Genomic DNA, 17,818 nt, shown 5'->3' on the forward strand with positions numbered 1-17,818 from the left:
GATAGCAGTGGCAATTCTTGGGGAAATTTTGAGGGTATATTGAAAGGATAGGCAAATGGGAAATGGAGGTGGTGTATTTGTCACAGTATATGAGAAACTCAAATTCACCAAGATAACAATTGACACTGCATGTTAGACTGTTTGGGCAAGACTCAGTATCAGGTTTGGGCATAAAATGATAATCTGTCTTTCCATCACCCAACAGATGCATTTCCTAAGGTAACCAAAAAATTTAAAGAAAACCTCAGTTCACTTGCACGTAAGTTCCTCAATAATACTCTAATCATTGTCTGAGACTTTGATCATCCAACAATTAGTTTGGAAATTACAGTTTTGTTAGTGGTGGGAATGATAACACATCCTGTGAAACATTAATAAATATCTTTTCTGAAAACTGCCTAGAACAGACAGTTATGTACTCCACTATTGATGAAAATATATTGTATCTAATGGTAAACAAGAGATCTGACCTCTTTGAGGGTGCCCACAGTGAAACTGGTATCAGTGACTATGATGCAAATGTGACAACAATGATTAGAAAAATACAAAGGGCAACCACAATTAGCAGAAAGATGTTCAATAAACTACACAAAAATCCAGTGTCATACCTCAATAAGGAACTTGAAGCTTTCAGCATAGGGCATGAGAATGTAGAGGAACTATGGCTCAAGTTCAAAAGAACAGTTGACAATGCACTACATAGATATGTACCCAGTAGAACAGTTAATAATGGGAGGGAACCTCCATGGTATGCAGTCACTTTAAAGAAACATCTAAAGAAAGAGAGATTATCTCAAAATTGGTGTAAAACAAAGTGTAGAGTTGTAGATAGAGAGATAACCAATGAAATGCATTTAGCTGTCAGCAGATCAATGTGTGATGCCTTCAGTGATTACTGTAGCACAATATTGTCAAATGATATTTCACAGAATACAAAGAAATTTGGGTCATATGTAAAGGCTGTTAGTGGCACCTAAGTTAATATTCAGTCCCTAGCAACTGCGACAGGAACTGAAATTTAGGGTGGCAAAGCAAAAGCTGAAATGCATAACTCCATTTTCAGATGTTCCTTTAAAAAGGAAAACCCAAGAGAATTGCCCCAATTTAATCCTTGTAACACTGAAAATATGAATGAAATAAGTATTAGTGTCAGTGGCTTTGAGAAACAGTAGAAATCATTACAACTGAACAAAGCTCCAGAGTCTGATGGAATCCCTGTCAGATTCTACACTGAATTTGCAGCTGAGTTAGCCCCTCTTCTAACTATAACCTACATTGGCCCCATGTATTGCCACCCCAAAATAGCAGGGAACCGCCATCATGCTGCACTCACTGGACAATGTGTCTAAGGCGTTCAGTGTGACTGGGTTGCCTCGAAACACGTCTCTGACGATTGTTGGGTTGAGGGCATATGCAACACTCATCAGTGAAGAGAACATGATGCCAATCATGAGCGGTCCATTTGGCATGTTGTTGGGCCCATCTGTACCGTGCTGCATGATGTTGTGGTTGCAAAGATGGACCTTGCCATGGATGTCAAGAGTGAAGTTGCACATCATGCAGCCTATTACGCACAGTTTGCGTCATAACATGACATCCTGTGGCTGCGTGAAAAGAATTATTCAACATGGTGGCATTCCTGTCATATTTCCTCTGAGCCATAATCCATACATAGTCGTCATCCACTGCAGTAGTAGCTGTTAGGTGGCCTGAGCGAGATATGTCATCGACAGTTCTTGTCTCTCTGTATCTCCTCCACATCCAAACAACATTGCTTTGGTTCATTCCGAGATGCCTGGACACTTTCCTTGTTGAGAGCCCTTCCTGACACAAAGTAACAATGTGGACATGATTGAACTGTGGTATTGACTGTCTAGGCATGGCTAAACTGCAAAAAACATGAGTCATGTACCTCCTTCCTGGTGGAATTACTGGAACTGATTGGCTGTCGGACCCCCTCTGTCTAATAGGCACTGCTGATGCATGGTTGTTTACATCTTTGGGCAGGTTTAGTGTCATCTCTGAACAAAGTGAATGTGTCTGCGATACAATATCCACAGTCAACATCTATCTTTAGGAGCTCTGGGAACTGGTGTGATGCAAAACTTTTTTTGATGTGTTTATATTCAAATGTTAGGAGAACTTTTCTGGAGCTATATGTATGGAGTGTAGCCTTGTACACAAGTGAAGCATGGTCAATAAGCACTTCAGATAAGAAGAGAACTGAAGTTTTTGAAATCCAATGCTGAAAATCGGATAGGTAAATCAAATAACTAATGAGGAGACACTGAAGTGAATTGCAGAAAAAAGAAGTTCATGGCACAAGCTGACCAAAGGAAGGAATCAGTAGACAGAACACATCCCACAGTAGTCAGTTCAGTAAAGGAATGAAATGTGGGAATAAAAACTGTACAAAGAGACCTAGACATGAACACATTAAGCAAGTTCAAATGGACAGTAGTTCTACAAGATGAAAATGACTGTATACGATGGATTAACAAGCACAGCTGTATAAAACCAGTCTTCAGACTGAATATTACAACAAAAACAGAACTAGGAAGAAGAATTCCTTAAACACTTGCTGGAGTATGACAACATAATTAAAAAAGAGTATTCTGCACAAAGGAAATATTTTTATTAAAAAATTACAAATTAGGATGAAACAGTTGAAATTAACAAGTTTAGAAAGGCATTAGAATGCTGACTGAAAGAAATAGCTTTCTACACTGTGGATGAATTTGTAAATACAAATGTAAGTGACGTATTAATTTAACTGTAAATGAAAAGCTTCCGTCCTTGTTATTCTTAAGCAATATTATTAATAGTATAACAAACTTCAGCCTACTGAACAATGGGAGGTCCAGGATGGAATAAGAATGATGTGAAAAGGATAGATTGATACTCACCACATTGAGGAGGCACTGAGATGGAGATAGGCACTATGAAGAGAATACTAGAAATATATAAGCTTTCACAGAACAAAACAACAACAGCTCTCTCACACATGGCCATTGTCTCTGGAGACTAAGGTGTGACTGCCACTGTATTCAATATGAACATCAATTTTTTGGGTTGAGTGGTGCAGGTACAGTTGAGGTGTGGGATGCAGAAGGGGAGGGATAGCAGGGTATAGGTTGGGGATGGTGCTAGTGCTGTCGGTGTGTGCGTCCATGGACAGTGTGGAAACATGGCAGGGGAGATAGGGCTGCTAGATGTAGTATCATGAATCTGTGCTGAAGGTGAAGGGGAGGGAGGGGGGGGCAACAAGGGGGGAAGCAGCAGAGTGTAGGTAGGAATAATCTAGATAGCACAGGGAGTGAAGCAGTCATTAATGAGGAGCACGTTGTTTTGGTGGTATTTTCAGCATCTGGGTGGTCCATCTGCCCCTCCCCACAGTCTGGCAGTGGCCATTCATGTGGACAAACAACTAATAAGGTATTGTGCCCCTGCAGAAAGGGGCTGCAGCTTAGTTGACAGAAGGCATGACCACTTTCACAGGTGGCCCTAACTTTGATAGAGTAGGAGATGCCTGTGACAGGACGGGGGTAGGTGGTAAGGAGACAATGTATGGGGCAGACCTTGCATCTAGGTGTACTTCTGGGATATGAGCCATGGGGCAAGGGGTTTGGAGCAAGGGTGGAATAGGGACAGGCAATGCTATATTGTGGGTTGGGTGGGCAGTGGACTACACATGTGGGAGACATGAGAAGGATAGTAGAGAGGTTATTTCTCATTTAAGAGACCTTTTAATTTTTCAGAAAGATATTTGGGCACTGAAGGAGGAGGAAAACTGGAAAATAAAAACAAAAGCAGACCTACAAACACTTTTTGGACATATGAATATTGTAGTGAAAATTAAGTAAGGAAGAATAATGTGGGCTGATGATGCACAGCCAATGCCAGAAACAGGGAATGTTAAGAAAGTATTTATAGGTAAGCCTGAGGGGAGAAGGCAAAGAGGAAGAGCCAGAAAAAGATGGCCTGAAAATATGGAAGAGGATCTAAAAGCAATGAGAATCAGAGAGTGGAGAAGAAAAGCAATGGACAGAGATGAAAGGGGCAGGTGATAAAGAAGGCCCAGTTTCTACAAGGGCTGTTGTACTGATCAATAAGTAAGTGAGCCCTATACTGCCCTATCACATCCCTGCATGCTCCCACTGGCAGAACCAGTATCTTCTGCCAATCCCAACCCTGCTATAATTCCCTCTCCCCACCTCATGCCTCTTCCTTGACACCAGTACCCAACCAAATAGATTGCTGCTCTTGTCAGATTGTAGTTGCAGTCAGGCCTAGGTGCCCAGAGACAGCGGTCATGTCATGCATGCATAAGTAATAGTAGTAGTAGTAGTAGTAGTAGTAGTAGTAGTAGTGGTGGTGGTGGTGGTTGTTACTGTATGAATGTGTATGTGTTTTCTACTTTTGAAGAAGGACTTCGTCTGAAATATTTCTAGCATTCTTTTTCATCATGCCTATCTGCAACACTGTCTCATCTTTGTTGTGAGTAGCAATCTATCCTACCATATTTCTGAAAAAAATGAAAAGCATTAGACATATCATCAGACACAGTGCTTCCATCATTAATATTTTTAAAGGATAAAGTGATGGGAAAGAAAGGAAAAGGAAGGCAGAGGAAGAAGTATATCGAAGGCATCAAGAAGAGGGCAGGATGTGACATTTACATGGAACTGAAATGAACAACCAATGATGAAAGAGAGTGGTTGCATTGACAATACATTAGCCTTTAGAATATGTATTTTTGTAAGTATGTACATATGTTGTCATGTCAACATATTCTGGGATAACTCATCTCTTAGGCTAACAGTATCATTGCCCAAAATAAAGTAATTAAATTTATGTGTGGGGTTCACAAAACTATCTCACTAAGCATTTATTTAAGTGGCTGTTATTATTAACCTCAGACTCACATTACATTTATTCACCTACAAAATTTCTCATCAGTTATTTACCTGAATTTGAGAGAAACACCAATATTCACCAATAGAGCACTAGAAGACAAAATGATCTGCATTATACATTAATAATCCTGGTTCTGGTACTAAAAGGAGTGATGTAAACAACTATGAATCTGTGACAATCTATCCATGAAAATAAAGTGTGTGACAGATAGCAGATGTGTTTTCAAAAATAGAGTAAAAATGTTTCTGCTTATAACTCATTCTATACAACAATGGAGTTCTTGACTATAACTAATAGTCATTATAACAGAAAAACAACTGTGAATGGTTAGCATGTAGATTTTAAAAAAATATGTTTTCTATATTTGTTCAGTTGGCACATCCCACATCATAGCGTTTATCATGAACATAATCTATGAAAAACATAACTAAATAAATTATGATTTTTCTTTGTAAACACTAGATTTAAGAGAAGCCAATACTATCTAAGTATTGTACAGCACAAACATGTGGATAAAACATTTCTCTGCTTGTGAAGTAGTTACTCCTGATGAAATTCATATATAAAAAGTGGATACAGAGAAACAGATGACAGATATTTTGACTAAACCATTTTTGGCATTTAGATTTCAGACCTTCCTCAATATCATGTGAATCTGTAATGTATTAAACAATGGAAACTCCAGGTTGGAATATCAACAATATTGGGCAAGGGATAGATTACTACTCCTTGTAAAGATCACCTGTTGAGTTGCAGACAGGTACAATGATGGAAGTTTGCTGCATTTGATTGGAAGGAAGCCATATTACATCCTCACATGAAATTTAACATTTTGTACTTATGTAGTGAAGCTATAACTTGTAACAGGCTTTTGTTGCACCTGCCTGCAGCTCAATGGGTTACCTTTATGGTGAGTAGCAATTTATTCCTGTAATGTATTAAACACATTTATTTTGTTTAACAGCTGTAATATATTCACAAAATCTGTACATAATGTTTACTCTACATGTGTTGTCCACTTTGTACTCCACAGCTGGCATTTTACCTTAAATTCGTGTTATGCTATGCCTTACAGAAATTGTGTTTAAATAAACAGTTAGGTGTTTATGAAAACCTCACATTCTCTGAGCAAATACAATATATACAGGGTGTACATAAAGTCTGGGAACACTTTCAATAATTTAATGCTCAAGAACCAAACATTGTACAGATATCACACATATGTCATTTTGAAGAGAAATCCTGAAAGTTTTTTTGTGGGGTATACCACCACATCATAGTTTGGTAATTTGCCGATACTCAGTGCTGGTCACAAACATGGTGAGTTCAGGTGTGGATCGAGCTTTCTGTGTGTTGGAGTTCGACAAAAACAAGTGTGCTACAGCTGTTCAATGGATGTTTAGAACCAAGTACCATAAGAGGCCACCAACAAGGAAGGCCATTTACCACAGGCACAACAAATTCGTTATGACAGGTTGCTTGTGCCTGGCAAAGAGAAGTGGATGTCCCAGTGCGAGTGAAGTGAATGTGGAGCACATACGAGAGACATTCATAAAGAATCTAAAGAAATTGGTGTGTCATGCATCCCATGAACTCAAAATGGCTCCAATGACAGTGTGGAAAGTCCTGCGACAGGAACTGTCTATGAAACCATTCAAATTGGAGCTAGTGCAGAAGCTCAATGATGATGACAAAAAACAAGCATTTTGAGATTTGTTCGCAGTTGCAGAAACTGAATGAGGGTGGCGATGGCATTGTTGATTGCTTAATTTTTAGTGACGAAGCAACTTTTCACACTAATGGGAAAGTGAACAGCCAACAGGCATAATTGCTGAATCTGGGGTACAAAGCATCCACATGAATGCATTGAATTTGAGCATGATTCACCAAAGGTAAATGTTTTTTGTGCCTTTTCACGTCGAAAATGTACGGGCCATTCTTCTTTGCCCAGAGTATTGTGACTGGATATTCCTACTTGGACATGTTGCAGCAATGGCTGATGCCTCAAATGCAATCAAACTCTCTGTTCATCTTTCAGCAGGAAGGGGCTCCACCCCAATTCCAGCCTGAAGTTCTCAGGTACCTGAACACGGAGCTGCCGCATCAATGGATCAGCCGTGCTACAGAAGGGGACAGCTGTTTCATGAAGTGGCCTCCCCAGTCACCAGATCTCACTCTGTGTAACTTTTTTCTGTGGGGACGCTTTAAAGATCTGGTGTATGTACCGTCTCTACCATGTGATGTAGCAGAGCTCCAGGGGAATATACGGGAAGTGACTGCCACAGTCGACGATGCCATGATGGGATGGGTACGGCAACAATTCGATTACCGTATTGATGTCTGCCAGGTCACTCATGGTTTGCATATCGAATGTTTGTTAAAAAAACTTTCAGACTTTCTCTTCAAAATGCAATATGTATGGCATCTGTACAATGTTTAGTTCTTGTGCAATAAATAATTGAAAGTGTTCCCAAACTTTATGTACACCCTGTATTATTATGTGTAACTCCACATTTACCATTACAAACAACTTGTAATGAAAGTCATTTCAACACATGTAATAAGCAAATATAAGCTTTTATATTACATTCCTAGGTTATTAGTTGCAGCTGTTAAATTATTTATGATAGTAGATCAACTCACTGTCTTCCAGTGTCTTAGCCTCCTGTGGATATGAACTACTATTTCCACCTGATGCCACAGATATCACACTCACATTATATTTAGAGAAAGGCCATCCATAAGGAAATGTATATTCTGTGACATTTTCATCAAACACTGAGCTCCAATAGTGATGTGATGGTGGCTGGCAATTGATTTCCTCTTCAGAAATATATTCCACAGTAACAACATAGTTCCACAGTTCTCCATTAACACAGGTAGGAGGATACCACACAACAGTAAATTCCCTGGGTAAAATATTTCTTATGGAAACATTAACTGGACTATCTGGAACTGAAAAATTTTATTTTTGTCAGATGTATCTCCAGTGTACCTCATAATGTTCATTAAATTCAATGTTTTTGTGACATCAAGTTAAAGAAATCCTTCTCATTTTTGTGATCTGAGACTTAGGTTACTACGTGAATCGTACCCACACTCAACAATCTGTTGTATCAGACAGCTACAGTATTCTATCAAAAAGTTAAAAGGCCATACAATGATCTATAGGCTCCATTACCAATATTTCAACTACAAATCAACAGGTGAATTCTTCCAGCCACTTACTTTTTTAATAAAGTGTGATCTACCTACTTTAATTTTTTACAATTTCTAAGGGAAACAACACCCCTAGAGTAGACAACATCTGTCAGAACTATTGATATCCTCAGGAGAGCCAGCCATGACTAAAACTATTCTGCTTGGTATACAAGATATATGAAACAAGGGAAATATGCTAAGACTTCAAGAAGAATGTAATAATTCAATAATGTAGGAAAAGACAGATTGCTACTTACCATGAAGAAGACACATCAAGATGCAGACAGGCACAATTAAAAGACACTCACGTATAGCTTTTGGCCACAGCCTTTGTCGTAAAAGAGACACACATAAGCACCATTCACACACACAAGCAAGCATACCTCACATACACACGACTGCCAACTCCAGCATCTCAAGCTGGCGGCCGTGTGTGCTTGCTCATGCATGTGTGTGAACAGTGCATGCGTGTGTGTCTTTTACTAATAAAGGCCATGGCTGAAAGCTATATTTGAATGTTTTTTTATTGTGCCTGTCTACAACTCGATATGTCTTCTTCATTGTAAGTAGCAATCTGTCTTTACCTACATTGTTGATATAGCTATCTGGAGCTTGCATTGTTTGAGAATATAATAATTCCCATTCCAAGGAAAGTAGATGTGGACAAGCATGAATAATTCCCATTCTAAGGAAAGTAGGTGTGGACAAGCATGAATATTACTAAACTATCAGTTTAATAAATCACAGTAGCAAAATACTAACGTGAATTATTTACAGAAGAATGGGAAATCTGGTAAAAGATGACCTTGAGGAAGATCAGTTTGGATACAGAGAAATATAGGAATACACAAGGCAATATTGACCTTATGACATATCTTAGAAGGCAGGCTAAGGAAAGGAAAATCTATGTGTATAGCTTTAGTAGATTTGGGAAAAGCTTTTGACAATGTTAACCTGAATACATTCTTTGAAATTCTGAAGGTAGCAGGGCAAAAAACAGGGAGTGAAGTGTTATATACTATTTGTACAGAAAACAGACAACAGTTATAAGTTGAGAGTCATGAAAGGGAAGCAGTGGTTAAAAACAGAGTGAGATACAATTGCAGCCTATTGCCAGTGTTAGTCAATCTGTAATTTGAGTAAGTAGTAAAGGAAACCAAAGAAAAATTTGGATAAGGACCTTTGAGGTTTGGTAATGACATTGTTGTTCTGTGAGAGACAGCAAAGAACTTGGAAGAGCAGTTGAATGGAACAAACGGTCTCTTGAATGGAAGATATAAGATGAACACTAACAAAAGAAAAAACAAAGATAATGGAATGTAGTCAAATTAAATCATATGATTCTGAGTGAATTAGATTAGGAAATGAGACACGAAAAGTAGTGGATGAGTTTTGATATTTGGGCAGCAAAATAAGTGATGGTTCCCAATGTACAGAAGATATAAAATGTAGAATGCCAATGACAAAGAAAGTGGTTTTGAATAGAAGAAATTTGTTAACAAATATAATTTTAAGCAGTAAGAAGTCTGTACTGAAGATATTTGTCTGGAATGTAGCCTTGTACAGAAGTGAAATGTGGCCAATAAACTGTTCAGATGAGAAGAAAATAGAAGCTTTTCATATATGATGCTACATAAGAATGCTGGAGGTTAGACTGGTAGATCAGGTAACCAATGAGAAGGTACTGGATAGAACTGGAAAGAAAGGAAATCTATGGCATAATTTGACTAAAAGATGCCATAGGTTGACAGGACACATTATGAGACATCAAGGAATTGTCAATTTAGTATTGGAGGGAACTGTGAAGGATAAAAACTGTAGAGAGAGACCAAGGGATGAATGTAGTAAGAAAGTTCAAAAGAATGTATGCTGCAGTAATTATTCAGGGATAAAGATGCTTCCTCGCGATAGAGTAGTGTGGAGAACTGCATCAAACCAGTCTTAGGACTGAGGACCACAACAACAGCAAGATTGCATTCATTTTATCTAAATCCTGTTGGTTGTTCTTGGCAAGCTCAACCAGTAGCAGATTGTGTTAAATAATGGATTCAGATTGTAGTAACATTGTCTTTCATATATTTGGCTATCACATGTGTGATTGTTTATGAGTAATCTTAACTAAATCAAATCTACTTTGAAGTAGATTACTGAAAAGAAGCACAACAAAATTTTTACACTAACTGTTTGCAAGACAATAGCATGAAACTCTACAACCACTTTATGTTTTGGAATTATCACATAATTTCAGTTCCATCTTCATAACACTTTATTCTAAAGTTGTTATCATATTCATGTGGATTGCACACTTATACTGTAAGCCCAAAACAAAAACATATTCTGAAGTATTACAAAAAATATTATAGTGAAAATTGCATTATAAGAGTATCACATGTATCCTTAATAAGCTGTATGACAAAAACATGTTGAAATGTTATTTTTTTAGTCTTAGCATTAGATCAAGAGTGTACATTTTAAAATTTTGATGTAATAAAAGCCTCCACTGAAACATAGCAGAAAAAAGATAAAAGAGGAAGAAGAAAAAAACAAGGCACATGGAGCTCGGTAAGAAAGACAAGAAGAAGTGGATCGAGATGTAGCAAACTGGAATAGCTCTACTTGCACTGATGTCACCCCTAATGTAAATATTTCCATTTTTAATACTTAATTTATACACTGTATTTACCTGTAATGTCAAGATTATTTTACCAAAGGTATTTTTCTGATCCATCTCTATAGTGTAAGTAACATGTAATTTATTACAGTGACATGAATATTCTGTATGCAAATATTTTACTCAAGGACACAGTCAAGATTTAAGATTCAATGAAACCAAATGCAATCAAAATTCCATGATTAATTTATCTAACTCCTATTTCTCTATGTTTCAAAGAATATTTTGTCACATTTCAAAATTTTGTAGCTTACAAAATATTATTCTCAAATTTTATTGTCATAAGAAACACACAATTATAAAACAGTAACATTTAATTCTTGGAAAATTTCATTATTACCTTTCTGTACATCTGAGTTTGATGTGCTGAAAATAGTACAGTATTACTTGGCAAACTTGTTCATAATGTTGCACTCTAGAATGGTATACCAGGAAGATATGAAACAAATTTAAAGTTTTCCCTGGCTGGCAAGAGTGCCAGAGCTGAAGCCAAGGCAGACTAACACACAATATCAAGATCAAATGCAAACAAGAAAAGACAGCCAGTATTGTGTGTAGCATGGACACACCACTGTGTTATCTGCCACACACCACCTAAGCTGGATGACCAAACTGGCAGTGGAGAAGGAAGCAGAACATCAGTCTCTTGACCAAGCACAGTGAAGTAACAACACAGGTCATACACAAGAGTGGCTTTACAGCATGAAGTTGTTGCAGATATAATCAAACTGAATGACCAAAGTGAAGAGTTGGGGCACAACAGTGTGGTGTGGAGCACTGACAGGTTCAGAGAAATAGACCACAATCAGTCATGCTTGCCACACGATAACATCGTCAGCATAGGCCAACTGGAACAAGTGCTCCGACTTCCAAATGCCAGATCTCAATTTGTTTCTAACCAGTTGTAAGGTGGGAGCTGCAATGCTCCATCTGTGATCCATCTAGATGACTTCAATGTAAACTGCAACAGCCAGCCAGCCTGACCGACTTGGTTGCTGTGGGCTGCTGCCATCTTGTCTTCACCTTTGCTGATGAAAAGACTTGAGTGGGCAACCCATATAACCAGGCACCCTGTAGGCCTTGCTGATGGTACATGGTGAGCTTCCATATTAGAATCATCCTGGGGGAATGAAGCCAGCTGCTGCCCCAGACCTGCTTTTATGAGCATTCTCTAGTCTCACTGGCCATTCTCTCACTGAAGGGTTGTGATGTAACTCTTTATGACTATAGCCATCTTGTGCAAAACAGCTGAGTGCCTTTTCAGAATACTGTCTATTATGTCTATGAGAATGCCCTGATAATATGCTAATCTGTTAGCCATGCTGCTGGCCACTGGAACCGTGCTGACAGTGTATGCAGTGAGTCTGGTCAGCAACCTCCTATGATGTAGCAGCTCACTGTGTGTACCACTGTAGCATTTGAGACTGCAAGGTGTGCAGGTGTCAGCACATACCATCGATGTGTGAGTTTCACTTGCTTGCATGGCTACACACCTCAAAGAAAATAACTGTATATCCAAGGGCAATGAATGTGCATTCTGTTAACAATGCCTTAATATTGTCTTTCAATGTGTGATAGATCCCGTCCTCACACTCCCCATCTCCCACCCCACATTGCCTGCAGTCTGAAACACAATATCATGACAACCATAGAGGCCATGGCTCCAACCCTCTATATTTGGTATCAGAAATGGTTGCCATTTGTTGAGATGTCTACACCTGGTACCATACCTGCACATCTACAGCATCAATAGCTGATATTGCCTGTCAAGTTTCTCATCAAGCTTTACTGCTACAGATTCCGGTTCAGTACTATGTTGTGTTGTGAGTAGCGGTCTTTTGTTGATTTTTTTCCTCTTTTATGTGTGGTCATGTAGGGCCACAGGAACATCCACAGAAATTGGAAGGTTACTTTTGTTTAATAGTGGGAGCATGTGGATCTCTCCCAGTATCATAGCAGTTCTAGAGAAGTCTGCTGTAAATTATCTTAGGTGCTGGACAGCAAAATGTCAGTGACTGTGCATGACAATCGTGTATAAAAGGAGCTGTAATGAGAGAGAGAATCAGATGCGCCAGCAGTCGCAGCATGTTGACGTTACCTGAAAAGGTACTTTTAGTGAATCTGTATTATCAGAGTGGGGAATGTGCTAGTTCAGCATTATGATCCTATCACCATAGGAAGGGGATTCAAATGGGTAAAGGTCCATTGACAAATGCAGCTGTGGTGAGAATGATTTTGAAGTTCGAAGCCACAGGTTGTTTAGACAATAGACCCCACAGTGGCCAACCGAGCACAAGCCATAATGCTGCTGAGACAGTTCAGGAAGAAATGGAGACCGTAGTAGGTTCATCTATGCATGGGGAAGTCAGCACTCGTTCAGTCGCATGTCACACTTGTGTTCCATACACTACTGTTTGGTTGGCACTTAGGCGTACCCTCCGATGCTATCCGTGCAAAATCTATTGGCATCATGAACTGTTACCTGGTGATTTAGTGAAGCGGAGGGCATTTGCAGTGTGGGGACTTCAAAAGATGGCGGAAGATGACAGTTGGTTGAGTAACGTGTTGTGACCAACGAAGCTCATTTCACGCTCCGCGGGTCTGTCAAAGCCCACAACTGCAGAATTTGGGCTACCGAAAATCCTAGAACTGTCGTGGAAACTCCATTGCATGATGAAAAAGTCACGATATTGGTTGGATCTACCACATCTACCATTATCAGGCCTTTTTTATTTGAGGAAATGTGTGATTCTGGTTTTGTAACTGCTACCGTGATGGCTGAGACGTATGCCGATATGTTACAGAATCGCATCATCCCTAACCTGGCTGATAAACACCTGCTGGAATGTACAATGTTTATGCAGGATGGCACTCCACACCATACTGCTAGATGTGTGAAAGATCTCTTGCGCGCATTGTTCAGTGATGATTGTGTGCTCAGCCACCACTTTCATCATGCTTGGCATCCCAGGTCCCCAGACCTCAGTCCGTACAATAATTGGCTTTGGGGTTACCTGAGATTGCAAGTGTATCATAATCGACCAATATCTCTGGGGATGCTGAAAGACAACATCCGACGCCAATGCCTCACCATAACTCCGGACATGCTTTACAGTGCTGTACACAACATTATTCCTCAACTACAGCTATTGTTGAGGAATGATGGTGGACATATTGAGCATTTCCTGTAAAGAACATCATCTTTGCTTTGTCTTATTTTGTTATGCTAATTATTGCTATTCTGATCAGATGAAGTGCCATCTGTCGGACATTTTTTGAACTTTTGTATTGTTTTGGTTCTAATAAAACCCCTATGTCATTCCAAGCATGTGTGTCAATTTGTACCTCTCTATCTACATTATTCCGTGATTTATTCAGTTTTCAAATTTATACTGACTTTTTGATCACCCGGTATATTAATTACCAATCAGATTAACACCTGACTCACAAACCTACATTGACCATGTGTTCACATATTTACGTAGGGAAGAATTAGTGGTAAGAACTATTGAAAACTATCTCTTGGGCCATAGTGCTGTATCAACAGAGATTAAGACAGACCACAAAATAGTTTTGCATAGTGACCTACTCATTTATAAAAGAAAAACTGACCACAATAAACTTTGAGAAAATCTTCCAAACAGAGGCTGGCAGAAGACATACAAATAAGATGATCTTAATGAGAAGTGAGGTCACTTCCATAAAATATATAACCAGTGTTTTAATTGGGTGTGTCCAATAGTAAAGAAACTAAGAAAATCATGGTAGGCAAAGATTCTTAAAACTTCTCCACTGATCCACAAATTATGGTAAAATATGAAGGACTTATATGTGTTGTTCCAAGATATAAAATTACCATTCTTTCTAACGAAAAATAAATACACCAGGAAAACAAACAGGGAATGCCTGAAGACTCTAAAAGCATACTATTATGCTGAACAGATATGTGAATCCAGTAATACTGGTAAAGCAGCTTGGAATAGGGAACACAAAGAGAAGAAATTGAACTAACACTACAAACAAACTTAGTTAAAATGTGTAATTCATTTGTCATAATGAGTGAAACAGAATATGAGGTAATGGAAATAATCTCAAAACTCAAAATAAAAACATCTGTGGCTGGGGTGACATATAATCTACATTACTTAATAAACTGTTCAATTGGCCAAGAGACCTTTTCTGAACTTTTAACAATTATGTAGATGCAACCAGTGTATAAAAAGGGAGCAACCACTGACATAAAGAATCTAGGCCAATTTCATTAACCTCGGCACTTGGCAAGTTCCTTGAGTGTAATTCTGTACCAACTGGAGTGGTTTTCACTAAATGCAACACATTAAACACCTTGCAGCATGGGTTCCAAAAAGAAAGATCCACATCCATTAACTGTTAAAGAGTTTGTATGAAGGAGACAAAGTCATTAGAATTTTTCTAGATTAGTCTAAGGCCTTTGATTCAGTGCATCGTGCAGTATTATTGTCCAAATTAGAAACTTACCATCTAAAAGAATTGCACTAAACTCCTTGGGTTTGTAGCTCTCAGATAGAAGATAGTGTACTAAACTGTGCAATAAGAATGAAAATAAAATCCTAATAGTAAAACCAGCAAACAAAACTCTTAACTCTGGATTTCCCCACGAAATATTCTTGGGTCATTTTTGTTTACTGTATATATTAATTACATAACACAGTCACAAAAATCAAAGATAGTGATCCATGCTGATGACACATCATTTATTATCCAGGGATTTACTGATTAGCCAGCTTTACAAAGCAGTAAAGAGAATTCTGAACTGATGACAGAATATCTAATAGTGAATAAGGGTAAAATGAATAAGGCTACGACTGTTGTAATGAAGTTCTTGATGAATTGTAACCAATATCATACTCAGTCACTGTCTACATTTGAAACATCCAGTTAACATAAGCTTTTAGGCATTGTTCTTAATGGACATCTTACATGGGAAGAGCACACACACACATACACACACACACACACACACACACACACACATACACACTATAAACACTAGTGCTACCACACAACCAAAGATGATCGACGCCAAACATTTTCAATAGTGAAAAATACTAAATGACAGGTTAGCTGCAATATTTACTTACTGAAACATCGCTCAAATGTAATAAATTCTCCTACCATTAAATAAGAGTTATGGATTAATTCACTCACATTTGCAATATGGCATTGAGTTTTGGAGTGGAGTACCCACTATCTACATGGATAGGGTGTTCAGGCTTTAAAAGAGAGCAGTTAGGATAATTGCCATTATGAGTAAAAACCAATCCTGTAGAGACAACTTCAAAAATTATAATCTACTGAGAGTGATGAATCAAATGTAATGAACAGAGATATTCAAAATTACAATACATGAATCAGATGAGATTACCATGGGGTACTGACATAAAAGAGCTATAGATCACAGTCCACATGAAGCTGGAAGACAATTCTATAATAGATTGCCAACTAATATAAAACAACTCCATTAAAATCTTTTTAAAGGAAAATTGAAACAGATGCTAAACAAAAAAGTGTTTATACTCTCTCAAAGATTTCTGAACTCCATTATTGACTGTATATTAATGGTGTAAACATTTATATAAAGTGCTCTTGTTGTATATATTCATTATTCTGTATGTATGGCGTGATGTCTTTATTAATGTAGAAAATCTGATGATGTCCAAGACTGTAAAGATATTATGGACAAATAAGTATTATTTCTTTCCTTTCTTAGATGTTATGTCTGGTTAAAAATGGAAAATGATGTGGATCTTGATCAAGCGTGACTTCCTTTTAACTGTACGGTATGTTACATTGCATTTAGGAACTTTTGGGTAATTGAACATGCATCAATAATTACATATTTCTGTACTTGTATATATATGTTTGGATGTAGCTGTATAGTGTTGATGTACTGGTGGATATTGTGTGGTATGACTCCTGTAGTTGATAGTATAATGTCCTTGACTTCCTCAGCCAGTTGGATGTATTTTTCAATTTTTTCTCCTCTTTTCTTCTGTATATTTGTTGTATTGGGTACGGATATTTTGATTAGTTGTGTTAATTTCTTCTTTTTATTGGTGATTATGATGTCAGGTTTGTTATGTGGTGTTGTTTTATCTGTTATAATGGTTCTGTTCCAGGTTTCAATTTTAAATTTTATCTACGCATGAGTTGTCAAGTACTAAGGCAGTAGTGGATCCATGTAATACTTGTAGATGGTTAACCATGAGGCATAATATTGTACAGAATTCTCCTGAGCCAAGATATGGCACACAGATTAATATAATTTGTTTCTTGTTTTGCATTTTAGGTAAAGTCCCCTCATTTTTTCTAGTATAATGGCAGATCGAGATTACAAAAATGCCAGAAACAGGTGGGGCAACTTTGCAAGATGTTGTTGAAGTTTAGAAACGTAAATATCATTTACCCTACCTTTAATAAGGTGTTTGAGATGGTTATCATTTCTCAGTACTCTGCTTGTCTTACAAAGAACAAATCGGTAACAGACACATAGTGTGGCTTTCAGAAAGATCAGTGCACAACAACTGCAATTTCTGAATTCCTCCATAATGTGTATTCCCTCCTAGACCAAGGTATGAAGACAGCAGGAACATTCTTAGATCTAATCAACTCAGTCAACCATGGGTTGCTCATCAAGAAATTGAAGGCTTACAACTTTAAGGACTCATCTATGCAATCACTCACCACAGACTTGTCATCTCGCAAAAAGTGTACAAAACTTTCATGTAAAATAGATAGTAAGATAATAGATTTTCAGTCTTCTAAAGATATAGTAATCCAGGGGGTACCACAGGGATCAATTCTTTGTCCCTTTTTCTTCTTGGTTTATGTTAATGACATCACACAACCCTTCAACTCACATCTAGCAATCTATGCTGATGACACCTCCCTCTTATTTTATGAAAAAGACTTTGAGGCATTACATTCAGTTGCAACTAAGGGGGTTACAGGAGTAACCACTAATTTTCTACACCAGGGTCTAAACACCAA

General features: G+C 38.0%; 1 protein-coding gene across 5 annotated transcripts in view; it reads right to left on the reverse strand.

The window, feature by feature from the left end:
- The window catches only part of LOC126198697 (phosphatidylinositol phosphatase PTPRQ-like), a 485,978-nt gene that overhangs the window by 230,408 nt on the left and 237,752 nt on the right, over positions 1–17,818 (reverse strand). For 4 of the 5 annotated variants that reach the window (XM_049935196.1, XM_049935193.1, XM_049935197.1 and 1 more), the window contains one exon: positions 7,561–7,872. The exons of the other annotated variant lie outside the window; for it this stretch is intronic. In XM_049935196.1, the coding sequence (XP_049791153.1) occupies positions 7,561–7,872 (312 nt within the window). The remainder of the gene's footprint in view (positions 1–7,560; positions 7,873–17,818) is intronic. 5 annotated transcript variants of the gene reach the window in all.

The sequence above is a fragment of the Schistocerca nitens genome, chromosome 8 (assembly GCF_023898315.1).
Source record: "Schistocerca nitens isolate TAMUIC-IGC-003100 chromosome 8, iqSchNite1.1, whole genome shotgun sequence".
NCBI classification, from domain to species: Eukaryota; Metazoa; Arthropoda; class Insecta; order Orthoptera; family Acrididae; genus Schistocerca; species Schistocerca nitens.